A 21,126-nucleotide genomic window follows, 5' to 3' on the forward strand; every position below is an offset into this window, starting at 1 on the left:
TACTTTCTGGTGTTTCAGATCGACATGGCCATAGAGAGGGGAAAGTGATTCATACACATCAAGAAATAAGGGTGCAAGTGGTGTGCAGATTTCCATCCACGCGTATTTCACAAAGGGTGCTGCTATTGTAGCAAAATTGTACCTTTATTTCTTAGTGTGTACTGTATTTCACCCACACGTCTTCCCAATTCACTGTTTGGGTGTAATCAACATTACATGTATGAATATCATATAAAGATGGATATAAAGATAAACAAACACCGTTTATTTCATTTTCAAATTTAAAGATAAGACTTTTTTTTTGGGGGGGGGGGGTAGAAATTGATGGATTGAAACAGGTTCTGCTTATCCAACATTGTGTTTCGAAATGCTCTGGGATATTGTGGAATCATACAGACAAGCATAAACGAGTTTAATCAAACTGAATAAAATCAATAAAAACATAACTGTCTTTGGTATCTCTATCAATTTATATACCATCTTTTCAGTCTGAAAATTTCATCTTTTTTTCAACATCTTCATAATGATGTAACTGCAAATTATGAAACCTCGTCTTAATCTCTGCTATTCTTTATCTTCGAGGGATAGGAAAGTACTAAAATATCGTTTAAACACATTTCTTGTATGATTAAAAAAAGGGAATTCGGAAATAAACTCACTGTCGTGAAGAATATGAAAAGGAATGTTGCATTTGTTCGTTTGGTGAATGCGAGTTTTTTTTGGTGTTTTTTTTTGTTGGGGGGGGGGGGGGAGTTGGTCAACGATTTCATTTTATAAAGGAATGTATATTATTCCTCTCTTGATCTCTACAACCCTTGCTTCTCAGGGTTTTGGTCATAGAAATGCATTTAATATAAAAATCTAAATTGTTTATCATGCAAAAGATTTGGATCAGGGTAATGTACCCCCCAAAATTAAGAAATAATCTCAAAACTTAATTGGAAATCACTGTCATTAGAACCGCTTGGAAATTATTGCTTGAAAGTATGGGTTTTTGTATAGACACGCTTACACCTTCGCCCGCCTAATCTTTCGCCAAAAGGAAAAACAAATTATCAGACATGTCGCAAATTCTCTTGATGGAAAAATGGAAAAGGTAGGTTTGCAAGATGATTTCCATTAACGTTTTCCAAAGCACAAATACAACAAGATTGAACTCGTTTAAGCACAGATGAAAATTAGGGGGAAGTTTAATACCATTAAAGCTCCTCATCGAAAAATATCATCAGGTGAGATAATCAATTTATTTTTTAACGGACTTCGTTGTGATTTGTGCTTCTCAGAATATTCTCCCGTCCACCTCCGCTCCAAGGTACTCAGAAATTCGGAAAGATATGATATACGTAGATCGCGCGGACACGATAATACGCGCTCATCATTTTTATTTTGCATATTATATTACGGCATTTTACCAACGCACAGCGACACACTAGTGCCGTGCGCATAACAGTTAGAGCTCAGCTCGAACAGAAAGCACAGACAGTTTTTTCAGATAGGCTGGATGAGATTGAAATAAGAGTGGAGCGGTTTTGAACTTTCTTTTTTGGACTGTTCGGCGACAGCAACGCTTTATAAGGGACAAGGCTCTGTCCGTTTGCAAGGTTTTTATTTCGGTTTTTATGCACAAGGATAGGTGGCAACGGCTTTTTTTCATTCACCTTCGGCAAAAGCTAGAAGAAGGAACCGCATCCTCGATTTGAGGTAAGTGACTGTATTTACCTTTGCTCTTCTCGTAGACCCCATTGCGTATATTCTGATGAGGAGGGGTTAAAACATAATAGATGAAGGATGTTGAATTTTAAGGCAATAATTGATTAAAATCGAAATATTCACGCAAATTAAACTTCATGTAAGTAAAAAACAAACAAAAAGGGCGGATAGTCGATCACTCCTCGATGTGAAGGAAGTCCATTTACCCCCATCCTCAAATAAAGTTTGCTCCTCTCGAAGTGGCCATGGTTTATACTCTTCATTGGGAAGGATTAAAATATAATTGTTGATGGATGTTGAATTGTAAGAAAATTAATTATTACAAAACAACATTTTGAGGCAACTCAAAACTTCCTTTAACTAAAAACAATGAAAATGCGGATGGCCATTAGCCCCGGGTTTAAAAGCATTTTTCGAAGAGGCTCATTGTGAAGGAAATCCTATTTTTTAAAAAAGGGCTTCCTTACATGGGTTTAGGCTTTATCCCTTAAAAAAAAAAGAATTTCTAGGTGGTTTCATAATGTCTCTTTTTACGAACTATTTAGATTTATTGTTGCCAATCTTGTATCTACAAATCACCCCGAATTTCGGGATATCGTTGATTTTTTTTAAATGCTCCTAAAAAAGTTCTCCTAATATCGCGATCCGCGTCCATAAAGGGTGGCAAATGGTGTGACTAATGTTATATTCTTTCCGTCGTTTTGCAAGTTGACTTCTCTTCGAACTTTACAGTAATAATTAAATAATCCATTTGGGAGCAAGCTAAAGGAAAGAGCACAAGATTTGAGTAGTTTCTGACAACCTTTGGTTGTTTCTCTGATGTTTTACAGCAGCAGCTCAAAAAAAAAAACTTGCAACATGCAGTCAGATAAAGATCCAATATCGTTTGATTTAATGTTGAATTCTTTCAGTAAAAGTAAGCAGTTATATCATCAAAATAATAATCTCCGATTGTAATTACATTTAAAATGTTGGAATTTTCATCAGTTCGTATCAAAATGATATTTAAACAGACTAAAACAATAAACTCGAAATTTCAAATCAGCTCCAACATGGAAAGAATATAATTTTCTTTTGAATTTAAATCGAATTGTGGAATTTTAGTTTTGATATAACTTCAAAATTTCATTTTCAATCATGCGGTAACATGCCTTTGCCTTAAAGGCATAGTGATTGGTACATATCAAATGATTTCTCCCATAAAAATCAGCTCCCATAAATTAAATTTCTTTTACTCTTTAAAACTACCCTCAGACAAAAGAATGTGAGGTTCCGATGCCAAGACCTCGCGAATGGATTAACAGATGATATTAAAAACCTTGGTATCACTCCGAATCTGTAAAAACAAAATGTTAAAAACCCTTAATGTTCAATATGCAATTCTTTCCTCAGCCCAGTAATGGTAATATTCCAATAACCACCGTCCCTCTTTTTGTTTAAAATGTTTACTATGCGATGTTACAATTAGTTGGGAAATTACCCCTGACAAGCAGCGTTTGATTTTGTTTTTCCCCATCCAAATACTAGTTTACCATGTTTGTTCACTATATTATCTCCATTTAGTATATTACCTTTTTGTTTCCTTGTGTAGTCTTTGTATTTGATAATATAGACATTTTATTTGCGTGTTTTTGACTGGAATGTTGAAAATAAATAGATGAAATGATTTATTTTTTTCGTTTGGTCTACTGTCGACATGGTTTCGATCTCTTCGGTGTGACTAGTATGTCTCATCCATAAACTAGTAAACGCCTTTACACATGAAGACAAATCGAGACCTTAACATAAAAAAGACACATCCAGAAAATTAATCCTAATTTTGAAGCTACCATAAACATGTCCAAAAATAACCTAACGCGTTGGGTATATGAAGAGATTGGAGGAAAAAATGAAAATCCTACCACTGGATTATTCCAAGCATCATTCTCGGTGAAAAATCATCTGCGGTGTGTTGTGCATTGTCAGTATGTATGCATATTGCAATATTTATTCATATTTGAGGATGAGTAGTTATTCTAAAGTAAACAATATGAATAGCTTTCAATATTAAGACATACATCATCTTTTTTGGCTTCCTCATTTTATGATAATAACATACGGGAATGAATAAGAAGCACACTCTAGCCAATATAACAAAAATCAAAGGGAAGCAAATTGTGCGAAGAAGATTACATTGGCTTAAAGATGGATTCATCATATATGAAATAGTGAATCTATGCTAAAATAATAGAAAACAAAATATTTGTTTGACGCACATACATGTATAACTATTCAGTCCGTATATGCCCTTGATATATTGAAATGTTTTGAAGTCTATCAGTCTGTTCCGTCGTTGTTAATCCTCCTATTTTCATTATTTAAAAAAAATACATTTTTCTTCACAAATTAAATAACAACTGTTTTGAAAACTAGCAAATAATTACTGAAACGCTACGAATCTAAAAATGATAATACTGCGTCATCGATTTTCTTTTTCTTGCCATCTTGCCATGAAAACTTCAATTTTGATACTTGATTAAAGGTTCTTCTTGCGCTGTGCCGAAATGTCCATCAACATATTTGGTGACATAACAAATAATCAATAAACACAAACACGTTGACACTTTCTCGTCTCAAACGTAACAACTGTGGATGATATTGATTACTCGTCCCTAGTCCTCACCTAAAATGTACGTGTATCGAAGCAGCGCCCACAAGGGGGAAATTGACATTTTGGGGGTTTCAATTCCAACAAATTTTGCCCTAGAAAGATAAAATTCCAACCCTTGTGTTCAATTTTGCAATTGATGGTTAATTGGCATTTATCCGAGGCGCAGAACTCCATCTTAAACAAAATTTTGGTAGAAGAATTTGAGAATTAAATCCTTTACAGTTCAAATTTATCCCGGATCCATCGTCAATGACGTGTCATTAGGATGTATTAACAGTTTGTATGTAATATAGCTAAACGTTGATAAATAATTGAAGATGAGATTTCAGCCATTGTGGGGAAAGGGGTAGGTATAACGGGGTCTGCTCGCTATTCATAAGGACGGCTATTTACAAAAGACTGCTATTCATTAAGTGCCGCATTGTGGATAGCGGTCCTTGTGAATAATGGTCCTTATGAATAGCGAGGTAAATTTTCTATGGTTTGCTCGCTATAAGGACCGCTATTCATAAAAGGGTGCTATTCATTTAGTCTCGCGTTATGGATAGCGGTCCTTGTGAATAATGGTCATTATGAATAGTGGTCTTTATGGATAGCGAGCTTGACCCGATATTACCACTATCTGGCCTTTTGACGTTTGTAAGGATTCTCTGCATTCTCTCCGTCTTTTCTTTCTTTCTCTCTGTCATTTTGTCATATTATTCATATTCCGTCCTTTTGTTATCAACACTTAAATTTTCTCTTCCTGTCTGTTTCTAGCAACACGATTTTGGATTAATGTATATCGAAAAAACAATGGGACCCAAACCAAAAATAATCACATGATTGGAATCAAAATGCAATAAAAAGGAATCAGATCGATATAATGATTTTTGTTCTTTTAATTCTTTTTCAACGTCGGACAGAAATAATAGAAAGAAAGAAATTGTCAATGTCTGTACGTGTGATTTTGCGATCCATTAAACTGCTAGTGTCATTATTCTTAGTGCATGAATGTGTAACAAAGAATGAATCATCTAAATCTATATATTCAAAAATTAAATATACATGAAACGATAACGAATCCCATGCATGATTAAGTGACGTATTATTCTACTTTTGCGCAATGCTTAACTGTTGTTTTGTCTAGACCCCCATGTTTAAGATTGATGTATTCAAACAGTGTGTGTCAAGGCATTTCTGTACATTTGCTGCTCTCCACCCAGCAGTTAAAGGATTCCTGTAGGAAAGGGATTCCTTGAATGCTGTGACCACCGAATTAGGTAGCCTCGCAGAGCCGTTGAAATATTGGAGCGCCTTGAGCACGTTACGTGGTGGATTCGTGCGCTGTAAAAGTATATCCGATACTATTATCTTTATTATCAAATTTCGATCTAAGCTTTGCAGTACAGGCCTAACTGCATAGTAATTGATTACTTCTATAAATTCTCCGTTACAAGCTATACAAATCCAGCAGGCGCCGCCTCTTGTTGAGTAGATCAAGGTTTGAAAAATGAAATGCATTATATTTAGATTCCCATTGTGAGGTGGATAGGACCATCCCATATCAATAATGACACAATGCATAGAGAATTAGCGTCACATTTTCACATTTCTGAAATCAGTGAAAGTAATATCAAGTCAAGTCAAACCAATAAGAAGAGTTCACTGCATCTAAATTGCAGCGGAAACTGACCATTTCAATTAAATTCAATTCATTTTATTCATTTCCATTTGCATTAAATACAATACAAAGGTATATACAATGATAAGCATTTGCAATATATAAGAAAATGAAAATAGGAAACTAAAAAGATGTGCAGCATACACGTGTATATTTTGATGGTATCATATACAATATTAACGAAATGACTTTATTATCCAGAATAGATACATTCCCGAGTTCAGTAAATGCAGAATTATTAATGATGACTTAAACATTATACAAAAATCATATAGAGTATACGAAGAAATATCACAAAGGACGTAATGTTGTAAATTGTATTAGGGAAGCCTCTTTGCTATCTTTCGGTAATTTAATTATTTTGTTTCGAATCGGATGTGCTCTTCTAATTTAATCATAATCATGTGAACATTACTATACTGTCAATTTGTAACACTAATCGATTTTCTAATCCTACAGCTTTTACGACATAAAACCTGGAGAGAATGTCAGAATCCTTTTTAAGATTGTACCACAATTGCTTTTCAGCAATCCATGAGCCCAATTGAGATCAATACAGATCGACAAGATCGTTGTATCATACCACAATTCATTGGATACAATCATTCTCAAAATCTCGAAATGTCAAAAAATTTAGTCCGTTCTATTGGAATATGCATCCATGTACAAATTATTCATGAAAGTTACATTTTGTTTAAATCCCGAATGATTGGAAAGAAAATGTTACATCATTATTGGACATGTGCAGCATATTATTCATGAAAGTTATATTTGTTTAAATCCCGAATCACATTTGATAAAGATCATAACCTCATTAACATTGAATTAGATTTGATTTCGATATTAGGAGCAAATGATTGGAAAGAAAATGTTATAAAATTATTGTAAATTTGTGTTTCCTGTCATTTCTTTTCATCGATCATTAAGAAAAGATTTCATCGTGTCATTTTTTCCTCAAAATGCAACACTGATCGAAAACTGTCATAATGTTTGAACGATATTTTAGATTTTAAATCATACCTGGATGAAAGGGGAGGGGCGAGAGAAAAAAAATCAAAATGTTTTAGTTTCAGTTTATTGTTTCATATTGCACATTTTTACATTTTGTAATGATTTTACAAAAGAAATGTTATAAACAAACAGGAATTTTATTGACAGAGACTAGAACAGAAAGTGAGTACCTCTTCAATTTGTTTGCAATCAGTAAATTTTAAAATACTGCATTTAAAAGAATAGAGAAATATGGCGGAGCCTTGACGGTGAAAGCTACGCTCGTGAGTTACATGAAAGGAAACAAACATATAAAAATGGAAAAGGAAAAAAAAATCGATAATTTTGTTTTCCCTACATCCCCATCCCCCCTCCCTTTTTGACGATCCCGGGTCCGCCCTTGTGATTTCCACTTCTGTTGTCGGGAAAGTGTAATTTCAAGGCAGGATGCGGATGATGTGTCAGAATCAATGTTTAAACACCTTGAGGACCAGGATTCAAGGAGAATCATTCTTTTGCCAGAGGTCAAGAAGGTAAAAATAGATAAGTTTAATTTCCTCCCCTCCCTTCAATTTCACAGATATTATGTTAACGGATTATTGTTTATTGCCATGCTTAGTGCATTGGTATGCGGTTTATTAATATTATTATTCACTCGATAAACACGTATTTGTTTTGATTGATAAGGCTGAAACAATATGAAACAATATATATAAAGAGAATAATAAACATTTCAGTTTATCCTAGCGCTACAGTACCAGCAAAATATACAGCAAATAATTCTATTAGAATTTTAATTATTCCGTAATAAACAAATCAAGCACAGTTTTCTTCTCATATATTGTGTTTAATCTTTGGTCATATTTTTTGATTGAAATTATCAATACCGGCGAAATAAATGAAAAAATGTTGCTTTACTTATTTAAACTCATTACACAAACTATGCCCTCTAGTAGAAAATTATAATACTTTGGAAAATGAACCAAAATAATAAATCACACAATTTTGAGAAGAATATTGCTTATTAAAATACCCAAAGGTCCTGTCTATATTAATAATTAATATGATTGAATATTCTAATCAGTATTAATGTTGCGGTATAATACCGATTAGCTCTATACTAAATTCAAAATATAGAATATAACAAAGATTTCATTTTTATAAAGTAAAGCAGAAAAAGTTAGTAATTTAAGGTGAGGCAATATCATTACTCATCTAATTGTCTAAACCATCTATAGCGATAGCGAAAGATTTAAAAATGACTTGGAGGCATGATTAAGATTTGGTTAAGTTAAGTCCTTTTGATGTATACATTTTAAATCATAGACAAAATTTGTTTAACATCAATTTATCAAAGTTTTTTACGTCAAGATTCAGGCGCCTAGAATTTTGACAAGATCTTCATTTGAGTCCATCTCTATATGTCTCTCTCTCTCTCTTTCCGTCCCTTCCTCCCTTTCCGATGTTTCAAGATTTCTATCATTTATAAAACTAGATTTTTTTTGTATCCACCCAAGATTTATAGGTAAACCTGTAATTGTATTTTTTTGAATGGAATGAATCCGAGTATACTATTGGAATCTGATGAAGCAGAATAAACATGCGGCTGAGTTTTGTTTCCTCCTTGATCTAAAATTAATTAGGTTTAAACTTTAATAAAATTTTCTTCTATACTTAATGCTTTTGATGGATACTCAAACCCACTCGCGTTATCTTTTCATGAACAAGAATTCTATGTTAAGACAAACATATATGTATATGTATCAAAATATTTATAAGGTTCCGCCGAAAATTGAGACATCTATTAAGAAGGTATCTAAAAAAACAAATTTGTCAAAGTCGGGTAATGCATTTAAGAAAGTTAGTTTGGTATTTAATTAGCTTTTGAAATAATTACTCTTCTACTTCATGATATGTTGTAGTTTTACATGAAACTGAAGCCCCAAAGAAATAGAGGTGCTCTTCAATATTATTTTTAATTGTTATTAATTTATTCCAACCGAAATCAAAACTTCGAATAGCTAATTAGTTCAAGCAGATTTACTTTAGTGACTCACGTCATTCATTTAATAAATGGAAGAAAATAAAATGGAGAAATGTCACAACTGCCGTCGAAGATATTTGTAAGAAAATCTTTTAAACCATCCCCGGGATTAGTTTTTTCCAATTAATGCTAAAAAAAATAAATGCAAAGGTTAAATCATATCTCTTATTGGAAAGAGTAATTGCAGATAATTATGCAAATTCTAAAATTCTTGAGCCTTGGATACGACAACAAAGTCACCGCCGTCGTAAACGAAGTGAATTATTAGAAATAAGAGTTGGTGGTTTTTCGATTTTTTTTTTTTTGAATAGTCAAAACTTGTCTTTTACAGTCAGAGAAGTGTTGTTTAGTTGATACTGGGGGAAAACACAAGCTCTTTATCTGAAAACGTACAAAATTGCTTCTAAAAATACATATATTGCACCGAAAAGCTAATAAGATAATCGTCGTATACTATACGAGACTTCAAGTTCCGTTTTTTCGGCACTGCTCGATCTTAGAAAAGAAAGAGAGAGTGGGAGGAAGAGAGGAGAGACGGAGAAAAAAGAGGGAGAAGAGAAATGCGAGAAAAAATAGAATAGAGAGAGAGAGAGAGAGGAAAGAAACAAAGAGAGGGGAGAGGAGATAATTATTGCATGTTTCCCACTTTATACTTCGTAAAAGGAGCAATTTTTCTATAAAAAAATTGGTTAATTTTGTACAAATCAGGGGAGAAACGGGGAGAAACAACGCGAGTGTGCAACTTCTTCTTGAACATGATGACGGGTGCAAGGTTGCACCTCTAATTGTAATTTCTGTCCAACATGGCATCTTCATGGATCACACAATGGACATAAAATAGCTATTTGAGAGGGCGTTACAACCCCTTCCGGAACCCTCTAGCGTGGAGCAGGACAGGTGCCTCCCTTCTGCTGGGGAGGCATTTCACAAAACTTGTCATCAGTGACAAATGACAGTTTTTGTTATACGCTACTGATATCCTTGCTTCTGATTGGTTATCAGCAGATTTGTCACTGATTTTTGTCATTTGTCATTGAAAAAAGGCTTTGTGAAACAGGTCCCTGGTGACCAGGCAAAGGCTACGCCATAGCGTAAACCCTTAACCAGGTAACGGATCGTCTACCTCGGTATTGTCATCAACATAAAGACTTCTGCAGACCTTTATAATAATTATAAACGTTTAGAGACCACAACTATTCCAGTCACACTCGCAAAGTAATCCGTGGAATGAAATTCCATCTTATGGGAAGCTGCAAAATTGACTCAGGATCACGACATCCGGGGCCCTTTTTTCAACCAACCCGTATCAACTGTGTTTGTGGTCTTAGAATAGCGATCGAACGTCTGAAGTTTCTTGAGGGAAAGATGCGTCGTTATTTCGAGGTAATCCTGTTAACTTTGGCGTGGCGTCGGTAAACACCCCCAATTCCTGGAACATGAACGTTTATACATTGTGTATTAAAGGTCTACAGATTTTGGTTGAGCCAGAAGTGCAGTGAAACGGTTCTAGTGGGAGGGGGCCAATATCTTCAATCCCCCATCAAAGAAAATCGCGAGACAAATGTAGAAAATGGATGGAAGAACCCTAAGCCACCCGAAAGCCCTCCCAAGTTCGAACCACTCCTGCAGAAGGCCAATTAACTATTATACTGTCATACAGAGGTAATTACGCCCTTCTGGCTCTAAACAGACGTTATGTTGATGAAATCCTGGGTTAACAATTCGTTATTTTGTTGGATGTTAAACCTTTGGTGTAGTGTAGGCCTATAAAACGTCTAGTCATAAGAACGAAAGATGCGTCGTCATTTCGAGGTAATCCAAATGGCTTGTCCAGAATAGGGTGGAGTCTGTGACCTCCTCCCTCTCCCCAATTTTGGGCTACAAACGGTTATACATGTAGGTCTAATGAAGATTGTCTTAAAGAAAGTTATGATAAACGATTCGATATCAGGTAAAGGTTAAAGGAGCGGTGTAACGAATGTCTAGTTACGAGTGCGGCAAACTTTGACAGTTGGAATAAATGCAAGAATAATAGTTTTTTTTAAATAATATTTATATATATTTTTTAAATTCAGGAAAAATTAACCACTTAATGCACGATGCACAAAATAGAATGAGAAATAAAGCAATAGCAAGAAATAAAGTCTATACTCTCCGTCCCTTACTTCCTCTGTCCGTTCCCCCTCCTTTACCCTCTGTTTCTGCCCTTTCCTTTTCCTCGCTCTCTCTCCTCGCCCTTAAGTATCTCCTTTCCTCTCCCTATCTCTATTTCGGATTGGCGTTTCATCCAGCACATCATGACTCTTCAAATCAAATACTAATGATATTCACACTAGTGAATGACTTCAAATTACAAACCGAAGGCGATCGAGAATTTCTGAAGTTAAGTAATCCCTCTGTACCTAAAAAATTAAGCCATCGGCAAACTGGAGTTGTTTTAAGTGAAGGTTTCATGGAACAGGTCATCTCCCTCATTAAAGGGAAATTCAACCTTTGTAATAAGCTCATTTGTATGAAAGTAGAAAAACAAGGGAAACAGCACGGAGAAATGAATCAGACCAATAATAAGAAAGTTATGAATGTCTGAAATATGAGAAAACTGAATTTATACGCGAATCTCATATTGGCAATTTGGTAAGTGGGGGTTGACGTAGTCATGGACAACTCTCCCAAATTTCGTGTACAAATATATCAATAATGTATGTCTTTCTCCCACGTGCCTTCTTCCTTGAGGCACTACTCAAAATATATTTTGGACAGTATATCATTGTAGGTCCTCTAAAAAGAAAATACACCCCACCGCCGAGTCATACCTTTTGAGAAGACGAATATTAGTGATTTTTGGTGTTTAAACAAATAAGAAAGTTGTCCGGCATTACGTCACAGTGACAAACCAATTCGGCCAATTTAAAGTGCTCATATATACGTTCAGTGATTACAGCGTTAACAAATTCATAACTTTCCTTTTTATATTTATTTTATCTTCTCTGCTGCTCTCGATTCTTTCGTTTTTCTGTTTTCTTTTTTTAGTAGATAGGCCGGATTTTCCTTTAAACATCTCCAGGCAACTGTAAATGGGACGAATCTTCATATTCTTCACATCAACGGGGTGTGGTTTGGGATTTGGTATTACATGTACTTAACACACAATATGACGACATAATCACTTCTAAAGGCCTTGCTCTATGCTCTATGGACTGTGCAACCTACCATAAAATGTATAATTTGACTGATGTTTAATATATTATGAATGACATTAAAGAGTAAAAATTGTGCCAAACAGGATATTTATACATATTGTATATCGCCTCTTTGGGAATATCTTCAATTATTCATTATATATTATTGTAATATTTCCAAGAAGTTATATCTGAATTATGCAAGAGTGGATTATATTATTTGCACTTCTCAATATGCAATTTATCAGTACACGTTTCAACATCAATTATGATGTTATTTCATTTTTTATTGTATATTTTCCAACAAGTTATATCTCAATTATGAAAGAGGGGATCATATTGGCAACTCGAACTTCTCAGTGAGCGATTCTCTGGATTAAAAAAAATAAAGCGTTGGAGAACGTCTTAATATCAACATGAACTCATATATAATCTTGACTACATTTCCACAACACGGACATGGGAGGATAATGTGTCAACAATTTGAAATGTAATATATAAGTTAGGGATTGCTTGAGGTTGTCGAGTAGGTAATTCCGAGTAGTAGTTGCTTTATTATTCGTTGCTTTATTTCTTGCGACAGTTGTCGGGAAATTATAACGAATTTTATGGGTCGTATTTTTATTTTTACAGTCTCCTCTATTATTAGCATGTCTATTAGAGGAAAAAAAAACGGTCTGGTAATGTCACGAATAACGGCGCGAATGAAGAGAGGGGAGGGGCTGTGCCTTGCTTAAATTCAATTTAAATAAATATAATTAATTCAAAAAAAAAGTAAGATGCAAGATTTAGCTCTTACAAATCGTCGCCATATCATACTCTTTTGTTGTTCCCTTATTTATGACGTGATTTGCATTGTTTTCACCTTGTATTTGGATCAAATGTGGATTTATATTCTAGCTCTACATGTGTCTCTTACACTAGGATTGCATATTTATAATTATACCAGTTAAGATGCAGAGACAGAGAAGGAGACCGAGAGAGGTTGAGACACCAGGGCCCCGCGTCTTATAAAGAGTTGATATTCATCGCAACTAATTTGCGATTTATATCAATTGCAACTATGTCCGTAAGAGATAGAGACTGCAAAGCTACGATTGATTGGAGGACTTGCGATTGATTTTTTTGGATCAATCGCAACTCTGTATAAGCCGGGAGCCAGGACATGAAGGGTGAAAGATGAATAGCGAAGCAGATAGAGACAGAAAGACAGAGAGACACGTAGAGAAAGAGAGATGGAGAGACAGTTATATAGAGAACGGAAGATAGAGAAAGAGATAACGAGAGAAACAGTGAGACGGAAAGAGATGAGAGAGACAAAAAAAAAGACAGAGACGTTGAGACAAAAAGACAAAAAGAGACAGAGGGACACGTAAGAGAGAAACAGTGAAACAGGAAGAGAAAGAGAGAGTCATGGACAAGTAAACATTATAAATAATAAGAGAGACAAACAGACAGACACACACACACACGCACGCACACACACACACACACACACACAAACAGACGGCGATAAAGAGAGAGAGAGAGAGAGAGAGAGAAAAAAAAAGAGGCAGATAGAGACAGAGGGATATAGAGACAGATATATAAATAGGGAAACAGGGAGAGAGAGAGAGAGAGAGAGAGAGAGCCGGATAGAGAAAGAGAGAGCGGGGTTGTTGCATTATTACATTTTAAGAACATTTCATGACACTTTATAGGGATAGATCATCCTTCCTGAAATCGAGAAGGATGACGTGGACATTGCCACTGTTGGTATTAGGACAACTAGATCTTGAAAATCGTTTCAACCAGATTCTCCTGATCCCAAAGCAACACCAGAAAGACCAGTATATAACGGAAAGAGGAATAACGATAGAGACAAAGCGTTTACATTATTTGTGCGAGAATCACACTTTCCTGAATGTTCGAATAGACATAAATTGTCGTCTGTTCACTGTTGAGAGTTAAAAACGTTTTAAAAAAACTGTTAAAAACTTGACAGGCGGGACACAATGAGATTGTACACAAAATATTTTTTTTTTTAAAGAAAACAAACTCGCAAGCATTAACTATTTTATGTAACAATGGACCATAATAGGAAGAGGATTCTAATTTTTATCCGTCGGGAAATTTTGATGTTGACATATCTATTTTTGCTGTATAAGGTCAAACATGACAGGCGGGACATCAATTTATCTTTCATAATTATCTTCATAATACCTTAATCTACCAAAAAAGGGAGAAATGGACCCCTTACCAAAGAGTAAGAATCGTACATCCAATTATATCGTAAAGGTAAAAAGTGCCTTTAGAAAACGTAACAGATTGGACCAAAAAAAAAAAATCGCGTGACCTTTGACCTTTTAAAAATCCTAAGCCTTTTCATATTTTAGGCCTTTTATTAACTAGATGTAGAATTCACTTTATTCCTTACCAAATTTGATCAACTTTGTATAATGACAACTTATATTTCTTAAAATTCATCAATATGTCACCAGATTTTACAATGAAAATATAATTTAATTTGCAAATCGCAAAATTGTAATTTTGGGGTCAAAATATTAACAAAATGAAGAAAAAAAATCCAAATATTGTCCCATAGAACTCAAATCATGTATATTCCACTGGCATAAAAAGGAAAAGTTTAAAATCATACTTTGTAATTTCACCTAAAGTTGGCATTTGCATGGAATAACCCATACATAAAAGTGGCGTTTAAATAACTTCATTAGCAAAAAGTGGGGTTCTACTCGAATTAGTGCATATTGGACCCCTTTAAATCCTCAAACGCATTTCAAAAATCTAGGTTTAATGCCCTGTTTTCCCAGCAATTTAATCATCTCTAGAATGATATTGCTAACAAAGACTGAATTCACACATTGACCAAGAACGATGAATCTGTGAATCGAATACCGACGCTCTACAGTTGAAGCCATCATCGTCATCATCTTCATGACCTCATGATCATCTATTTCGATTTCTCTCTCTCTCTCTCTCTTGTCCAGGAAGGCTAACGATGAATACTTCCAGCAATCTCACAGTGATGGTCATTCTGATGGCAGCTGTAATCCTTAGTCACTTTCAACCGTCACTGTGCCAAATCCACCACAGATTCAACTGCTGGAGACCGGGGGGTAAGAAGCGATCCGACCCAGACAGCTCCGCCACATCCAGCTTCCCCCCTAATAGTGGAGATCACCTGGTGAGTACGAGTGCGCTAATAAGAATTATTATTATGATGATGATGATAATAATAAAAATAATGATAACAATAATTATAATATTAGTATTAATTATAATATTATAATTGATAATAATAACAATAATAATAATTGGGTTTTATTTTTCAGCCACATCATGATTAGCTTTGCTTTTCCTTTGGACCTGCAAATATTATTACTCCAGGTACACATTTACACGTGGGTGGAGAGTGGCAAATATGGGATTAATCTCTTGCCAAAGGACGATAGTGCCGCGCTGGGATTCGAACCGTCAACCCTTGGATTAAGAGTCAAGTGAATGAACCACTATACCACGGCAGGCTAAGCCTCAATTCTCGTTGCACTAGAGGCGTCATTTTGATTGAGTTATTACCTGCGTTGATTTCAAACCTGCGAAAGCAATCAAATTTCAACTCTAACCCTAATCCTAACCCTTCCCTTACCCTAACCCTAACCCTACCCTAACCCTGAGTTATTACCTGTGTCAATTTAAAACCTGCTAAGGCAATACAATTCCATATTCCAGTCATTCACCGCAGTTTTTGCCATCTTGCCTTCACGTTTTGGTTGGATATAAATCTTACATTGCCCCTGTCATATCGCTGCACCGGGGGTACTAAGAGACTTCTTTGAGATTAAACATTTTGGAGTAGATCAAAATTTGTATAAACTGTTTGAAAATGGAGGAATATAATTTTAATTGTATTTTGCATAATCATGGCACTATCTTTATCGTGATGAGATGAGGGGTGCTCAAAAAGATGAAGCGTCGAGAAATATTTTTTTTCTTCGAATTTGACTGAATTGTAGGTAGAATACTGCAAAATCGCTTTTATTTATTATCATGAAACGTAAATGTGGATCTAGGCGTTGTTAAAGAAATTTTTATTTCCAGGATTTTTTGTGGTATCATTTGTCCTGAGAGATCATTTTGGTTTCTAAAGGATGATGCCTAAGCTAATGAATTTTTGATGAAAATGGTCGTTGCAAAATAGTTCAAAGATTAGACTTATACGTTACTTTTTTCTCTTTTTTTCTTTCTTTGTTTTCCAGCAACTTAAGTGGTCCTTACAGAGATACATTGATTCCGTTCCAGCTAGTGAACTTATAAATCTTCTGAGTCAACTCTTACAGGTCAGTATAGCCCAATTTAATTCATTCAAAATTGTATTTTCATCCAGTCACTTTTCCCCAATCAGTTTTCCCCTCTATTTATAGGATTCAAACTATCAACCATATATAAGAACACAATCGCAAAAGACTTTTTCAAAACTAAGCAAAGACAATTTCAATAGCCATGCTCGTCATCTATTGAAATGTGCGAACACGACAATGATGTATTTACATAATCCAAAGAAAGGAACTGTCGAAAGTGTGACATCTGCTCTTTACGAGGAGGCGAGATGGCTCAGTGGGAGAGCAATGATTTCGTAACTAGGAGAACCCGAGTTCGAAACTAAGTGGATTCGCTGATGCACTTCGATAAGGCATTAATCCTGCTTACCAAGTCCCTCGGAGAGGACGTATACTGCTGTCTGCCCCCGTGTTGCTCATTAACAAACATACACATGCTTCCTTAGCATCCAGGTGTAATAAACCATCAAAACTAATCAAACCAAACACATTTTTCGTGGGTTATACTGTTCAAGCTGACCTAATTTTGATCTGGTATTCTTTTATATTGTTGTATGTTGGAAGCTTGGCGAATAAAAATCAATTAATGAATTAAAAAGGCGTTGGATTTGTTTTCCTATCTCTCTTTAATCTATAAATTGGCAACACTTGATCCTCGTCTATCCTAAAACATGTCGCGGCAAATCCAAGCTTATATTTTCGCGGGTGTTGGACTAATACTCATCCTCAACGTCTATAAAGCCTCACATTAAACCTGTTATTACAGGGGCGTCTGGTTAATTATGCATATTCGTAAATTAGATTGAAGAAGCCGATGGCGTAAGGACAGGGGGCACACGAGACATATACCACTGAGTCGAAAAGCAAATAAGAAAAGGAAGTTAGAGAGAGAGAAAAAAATACACGTTATAGAGGATATTACGGGTTTTTCGGGCACCTCGGCCCTCACATGCCCCCACTCCCCTAAGAAATCGCTGTTTCTAGTTTCTATAATCAATTAAGCCATTACCTTCATTTCGTGATATAGTAGAATACAATAATCTAGTAGTTTTCGTTTCGTCGTAGGAGAGCCTTAAACTAATGAAATAAAAATGCACTTAAAATGAAATCCAACTACCTGTAGAGATTAAACGTTATCTCCTGTATCCTCTGGATGATAATTACTAATATCTTTATCTGGTTTTGTTGATTACGGCTTGTCCTTGGTTCTATTCCTAATTTAATTTATTCGAGGGAGCCATAATAACAAGGCCTAATAATTATAGACGTGTCTGTTGAGTTTCAGTTTGAAATTGAGGCTTTAGATTTGGTAACAGTTTTATCTTCTTTATCTCTTAGGCTAAAGAGGTTGTCAGCACTCATGTAAATATGACAACATTATCTAAATACATGTCAATAAAGCTTTAAGTAGATCATATGTAGACGTAATTAGTTAAACTGCATTATGTACTGTTGAAATGGTAATATAAAACAACAAAAATAGAGAGACAAATACAAAGTAGATGTGGTTCGTCAAAAAAAATATATAACGTATATAAGCCTGACGTCCGTATATTTCAATTCCTATATAAAGAAAAATGCATGATCTTTTTATCATGATAATACAGACGGTTAGTGGAAGTATGTGTGATTCTTGAAGTGCATCGCAAATGTAAATTTATTCTGTAATTGTGCTCACCCCTCACATAAATAAACGGATGCTGAATAAAAGAAACACTTTCTTAGTTACTTCTGGGATTTATACCGTGACAGCTGAAACACTTTAGTTTGTATACAATGACATGTCGGGACGGGAGTCAATTGATTGATATTTGTAAATCAAACGGCTTTTATTTTATACTTTTATTGCAACAACAAAAATACTTGATATTCTTTTTACCTTTATCGGCAAATAAATAAACTGAGGGCGATTCGTTCGTTGCTTGTCGGCAGATTGTGATATCTAATGATTTCTGAAAGTTTGACGTTGTATTCTATTTTTTTTCTACATTCAATTTCGACAGCGGCATGGGGTTTAGTGGTTATCTCAAGAGTAGAATTTACATAAAGACATATTTGAATTGAGTCACATTACCAAAGGTTGGCCTATTTTTACCATAACCGTACTCTCTATAGAGTACTCTCTATCCATTGCAATGATCGAAATCAAGCGACAAAATGCAGAAGTTAATCGTTTAGTCTCTTAAAAGATAACTTGAGTAATATGACAAAGTTACAAACAACTAACCATCATTTATTCTTGTCTTGATTTCTTCAATGTATCAAGAATATTTTTGTTTTGTTTGTGAAAGAATTTCAAACAAATCAAAACGTAATCGAAATGTATTCAAAGCAAATCCTCTTCCAAATATCAATAGTCATGCTGCGATGCCTCCACAAAAATGTTCTGTACACCGCAACAAATCTATACCATATAGACGGTCCGGGATATCATAACGTACGTTGAGACTACCTGAGAGCCAGTAGGACGTTAGCTTATAAACCTTTACACAGAGTTAATGTCTTTCTTGTTCTCATGAATAAATCCCGAAGTATTAAATAGGATTAGACAAGTAAAGACGGAGATTATTAGATGATATTTCGATAATGAAAGATACCGACAGAACCATATGTGATCGCAGTGATTGTCTGGAAGTTGTATAATATCAAGGCTGTCGGCTTCCTTTGAGATAAACAAATTTAAATTGTCAGTTAAATGACCCAATAATAAGCCAGATTATCTTTAATCACTTTATCTCATTTCCAAGAAGACGATTACAAACGTCCTCACTCGATTTGTTTCATAATTTATATTTATAATAGATAGTCTATCATTATATTTTCTACATGAAAATTCATTGGTTCAACTAATAGGTTCAATGCCAAATTTAGTCATAAAGTGACATTTCAAAAAGGTCTACAAAACGGAGAGTCCATTAAAGGTACTATGTCCCATTTGCAGGCCCAAAATATGAAAAGGTTAAATTTTAACGGCATTTGAAAGTTAATACTAATTTAAAACTTCCCTAAAAAATGGGAGGGGGGGCTTGAAAATGTCTTTAAGTGGGAAAATAACGACTATTAGATGTCAAAGCGACTTAAGTGCTACCAAGTCAGTAAGTAATAGTCTGATTTTCAGACCATTGTACCAAATGTTTTACGTTTTGTGCTGCACAAAGATTCAATCAGTTTGATTAATTTGGCCATTACAAGAAGTTGGTTATTGATGTAGACAAATGCTCATGTACACTTTACAGCTCATTTTATGTACGTTATTAACAAAGAAGAAAAAAAGCCATTCAGTCACTCAATAGTGTCTGACAGTGAAGTCTAGCAAGTAAACGGGTTTTCTTGCATAGTTTGAATATTAGGACACTACTAACGTTTACATTTCACAGATAGGACATACATTACATATTCATAATTCCTGCAAATTTCTACAGATGTCGGCTGCAAAAGGGACATAGTATCTGTAAACTGACGAAACAAAGAAATAAATGAGAACTGTTGGCCGATTGAATTCCCAAGACGGGCATTAGGCAAAAACAAAATCATTTGGTTGTCCTCGATTGAGTAGGGTCGGGCGGGCGGATTTTTTTTAATTTAACTTTTTTTTAACCTCATTTTTGGGGGTCTTTTAAAAAAAAAAAAATCTCCTCCCCCCCCCCCCCCCCATTTTTTTCCCTTAAAAAAAAAAATCATTGGGATGTCCAACATTTAAACAAACAAAGTCTATAAAACACTTTAATACGGTAAAAGACTAGTTAATCTATGCCCCAATCCATACAAAGGCCAAAATTATTATGGTTCTCCTTGTTTATCTTTTCAGTTTGAGAACATGCGGCGGACCAAAGTCGCTGTACCTGAAACGGATGCCGACACCAACAACGATTGGATATCATCGCCCACGGACGAGAAAGATGCCAGTAGGACGTGGTCATAACAAGGTCATAGCTGTCGTCGTCACCGTTGCTGTCGTTAACTTGTAGTATACTAACTTGATAAATAAGAAAAAGAAAAGAAAAAGATGCCTGATATGAAAAGAAAGTTATTTTGTATATTTTGTTTATGTTACACGACACAACAGATGCATCTCTCCTACCACAGTCAAATTCAATTTTCCTTTTTTAATAATTTATCTTTATTTTTTATAATTTTATTTTTCGTGCTTTCAAGAAAAATTTGATTTAAAAAACATTTCTAAAGAAAAAGATGTTAAATGTAAAACAATTTGTTAAAACTTTAGATAGCTTATAAATTAATCGAGTTATGAAACTTAATTTACTTTTCTGGGGTTAAGGTCCATGACGAAATAAGGTTTGCATTTTCAAGTTTCTCTTTCTAAGATATTGAAAATAAAAAGTTGTCTATGATGATTTAGACTTCTTCATACTGTGTACTAAAAGATGATATTCAAGTAGTCTTATTTTCGCTCGTGAATTATCATGCCAATATTCCTTTCAAAAATATAATTTGCCCTATCCATAAAAGCTTCACTATTAATCAATCACTTATTTCAACTTCCGATTCGATGGTTGTCAAAAACACGTCATTAAACACTCCTTCATTGTGCA

The 21,126-nt window shown here is 34.7% G+C and overlaps 1 protein-coding gene across 2 annotated transcripts; it reads left to right on the forward strand.

The window, feature by feature from the left end:
* The first annotated feature begins 1,462 nt into the window (after nucleotides 1-1,462).
* LOC105447054 lies at nucleotides 1,463-20,581 on the forward strand. 2 transcript variants are annotated; one of them, XM_011684660.2, is made up of 4 exons: nucleotides 1,463-1,701; nucleotides 15,224-15,420; nucleotides 16,493-16,573; nucleotides 20,382-20,581. In XM_011684660.2, exons 2-4 carry the CDS (start codon nucleotides 15,235-15,237, stop codon nucleotides 20,493-20,495), a joined length of 381 nt encoding a protein of 126 aa, XP_011682962.1. In that variant the 5' UTR covers nucleotides 1,463-1,701; nucleotides 15,224-15,234; the 3' UTR covers nucleotides 20,496-20,581. The 2 variants fall into 2 exon arrangements, with proteins under 2 accessions (XP_011682962.1, XP_030841270.1); XM_030985410.1 differs by having other exon boundaries at nucleotides 15,228-15,420.
* Nucleotides 20,582-21,126: the final 545 nt, after the last annotated feature.

This window comes from Strongylocentrotus purpuratus, unplaced genomic scaffold (assembly GCF_000002235.5).
Source record: "Strongylocentrotus purpuratus isolate Spur 01 unplaced genomic scaffold, Spur_5.0 spur5_scaffold_15, whole genome shotgun sequence".
NCBI lineage: Eukaryota > Metazoa > Echinodermata > Echinoidea > Camarodonta > Strongylocentrotidae > Strongylocentrotus > Strongylocentrotus purpuratus.

What these genes read in the sequence shown, in the direction of transcription:
- LOC105447054 (XM_011684660.2), top strand. Translation starts at nt 15,235, where the DNA reads ATGAATACTTCCAGCAATCTCACAGTGATGGTCATTCTGATGGCAGCT. An exon ending in CTAATAGTGGAGATCACCTG is followed by an intron (nt 15,421 to 16,492) that starts GTGAGTACGAGT and finishes TTTGTTTTCCAG; the next exon opens with CAACTTAAGTGGTCCTTACA. An exon ending in TTCTGAGTCAACTCTTACAG is followed by an intron (nt 16,574 to 20,381) that starts GTCAGTATAGCC and finishes TTATCTTTTCAG; the next exon opens with TTTGAGAACATGCGGCGGAC.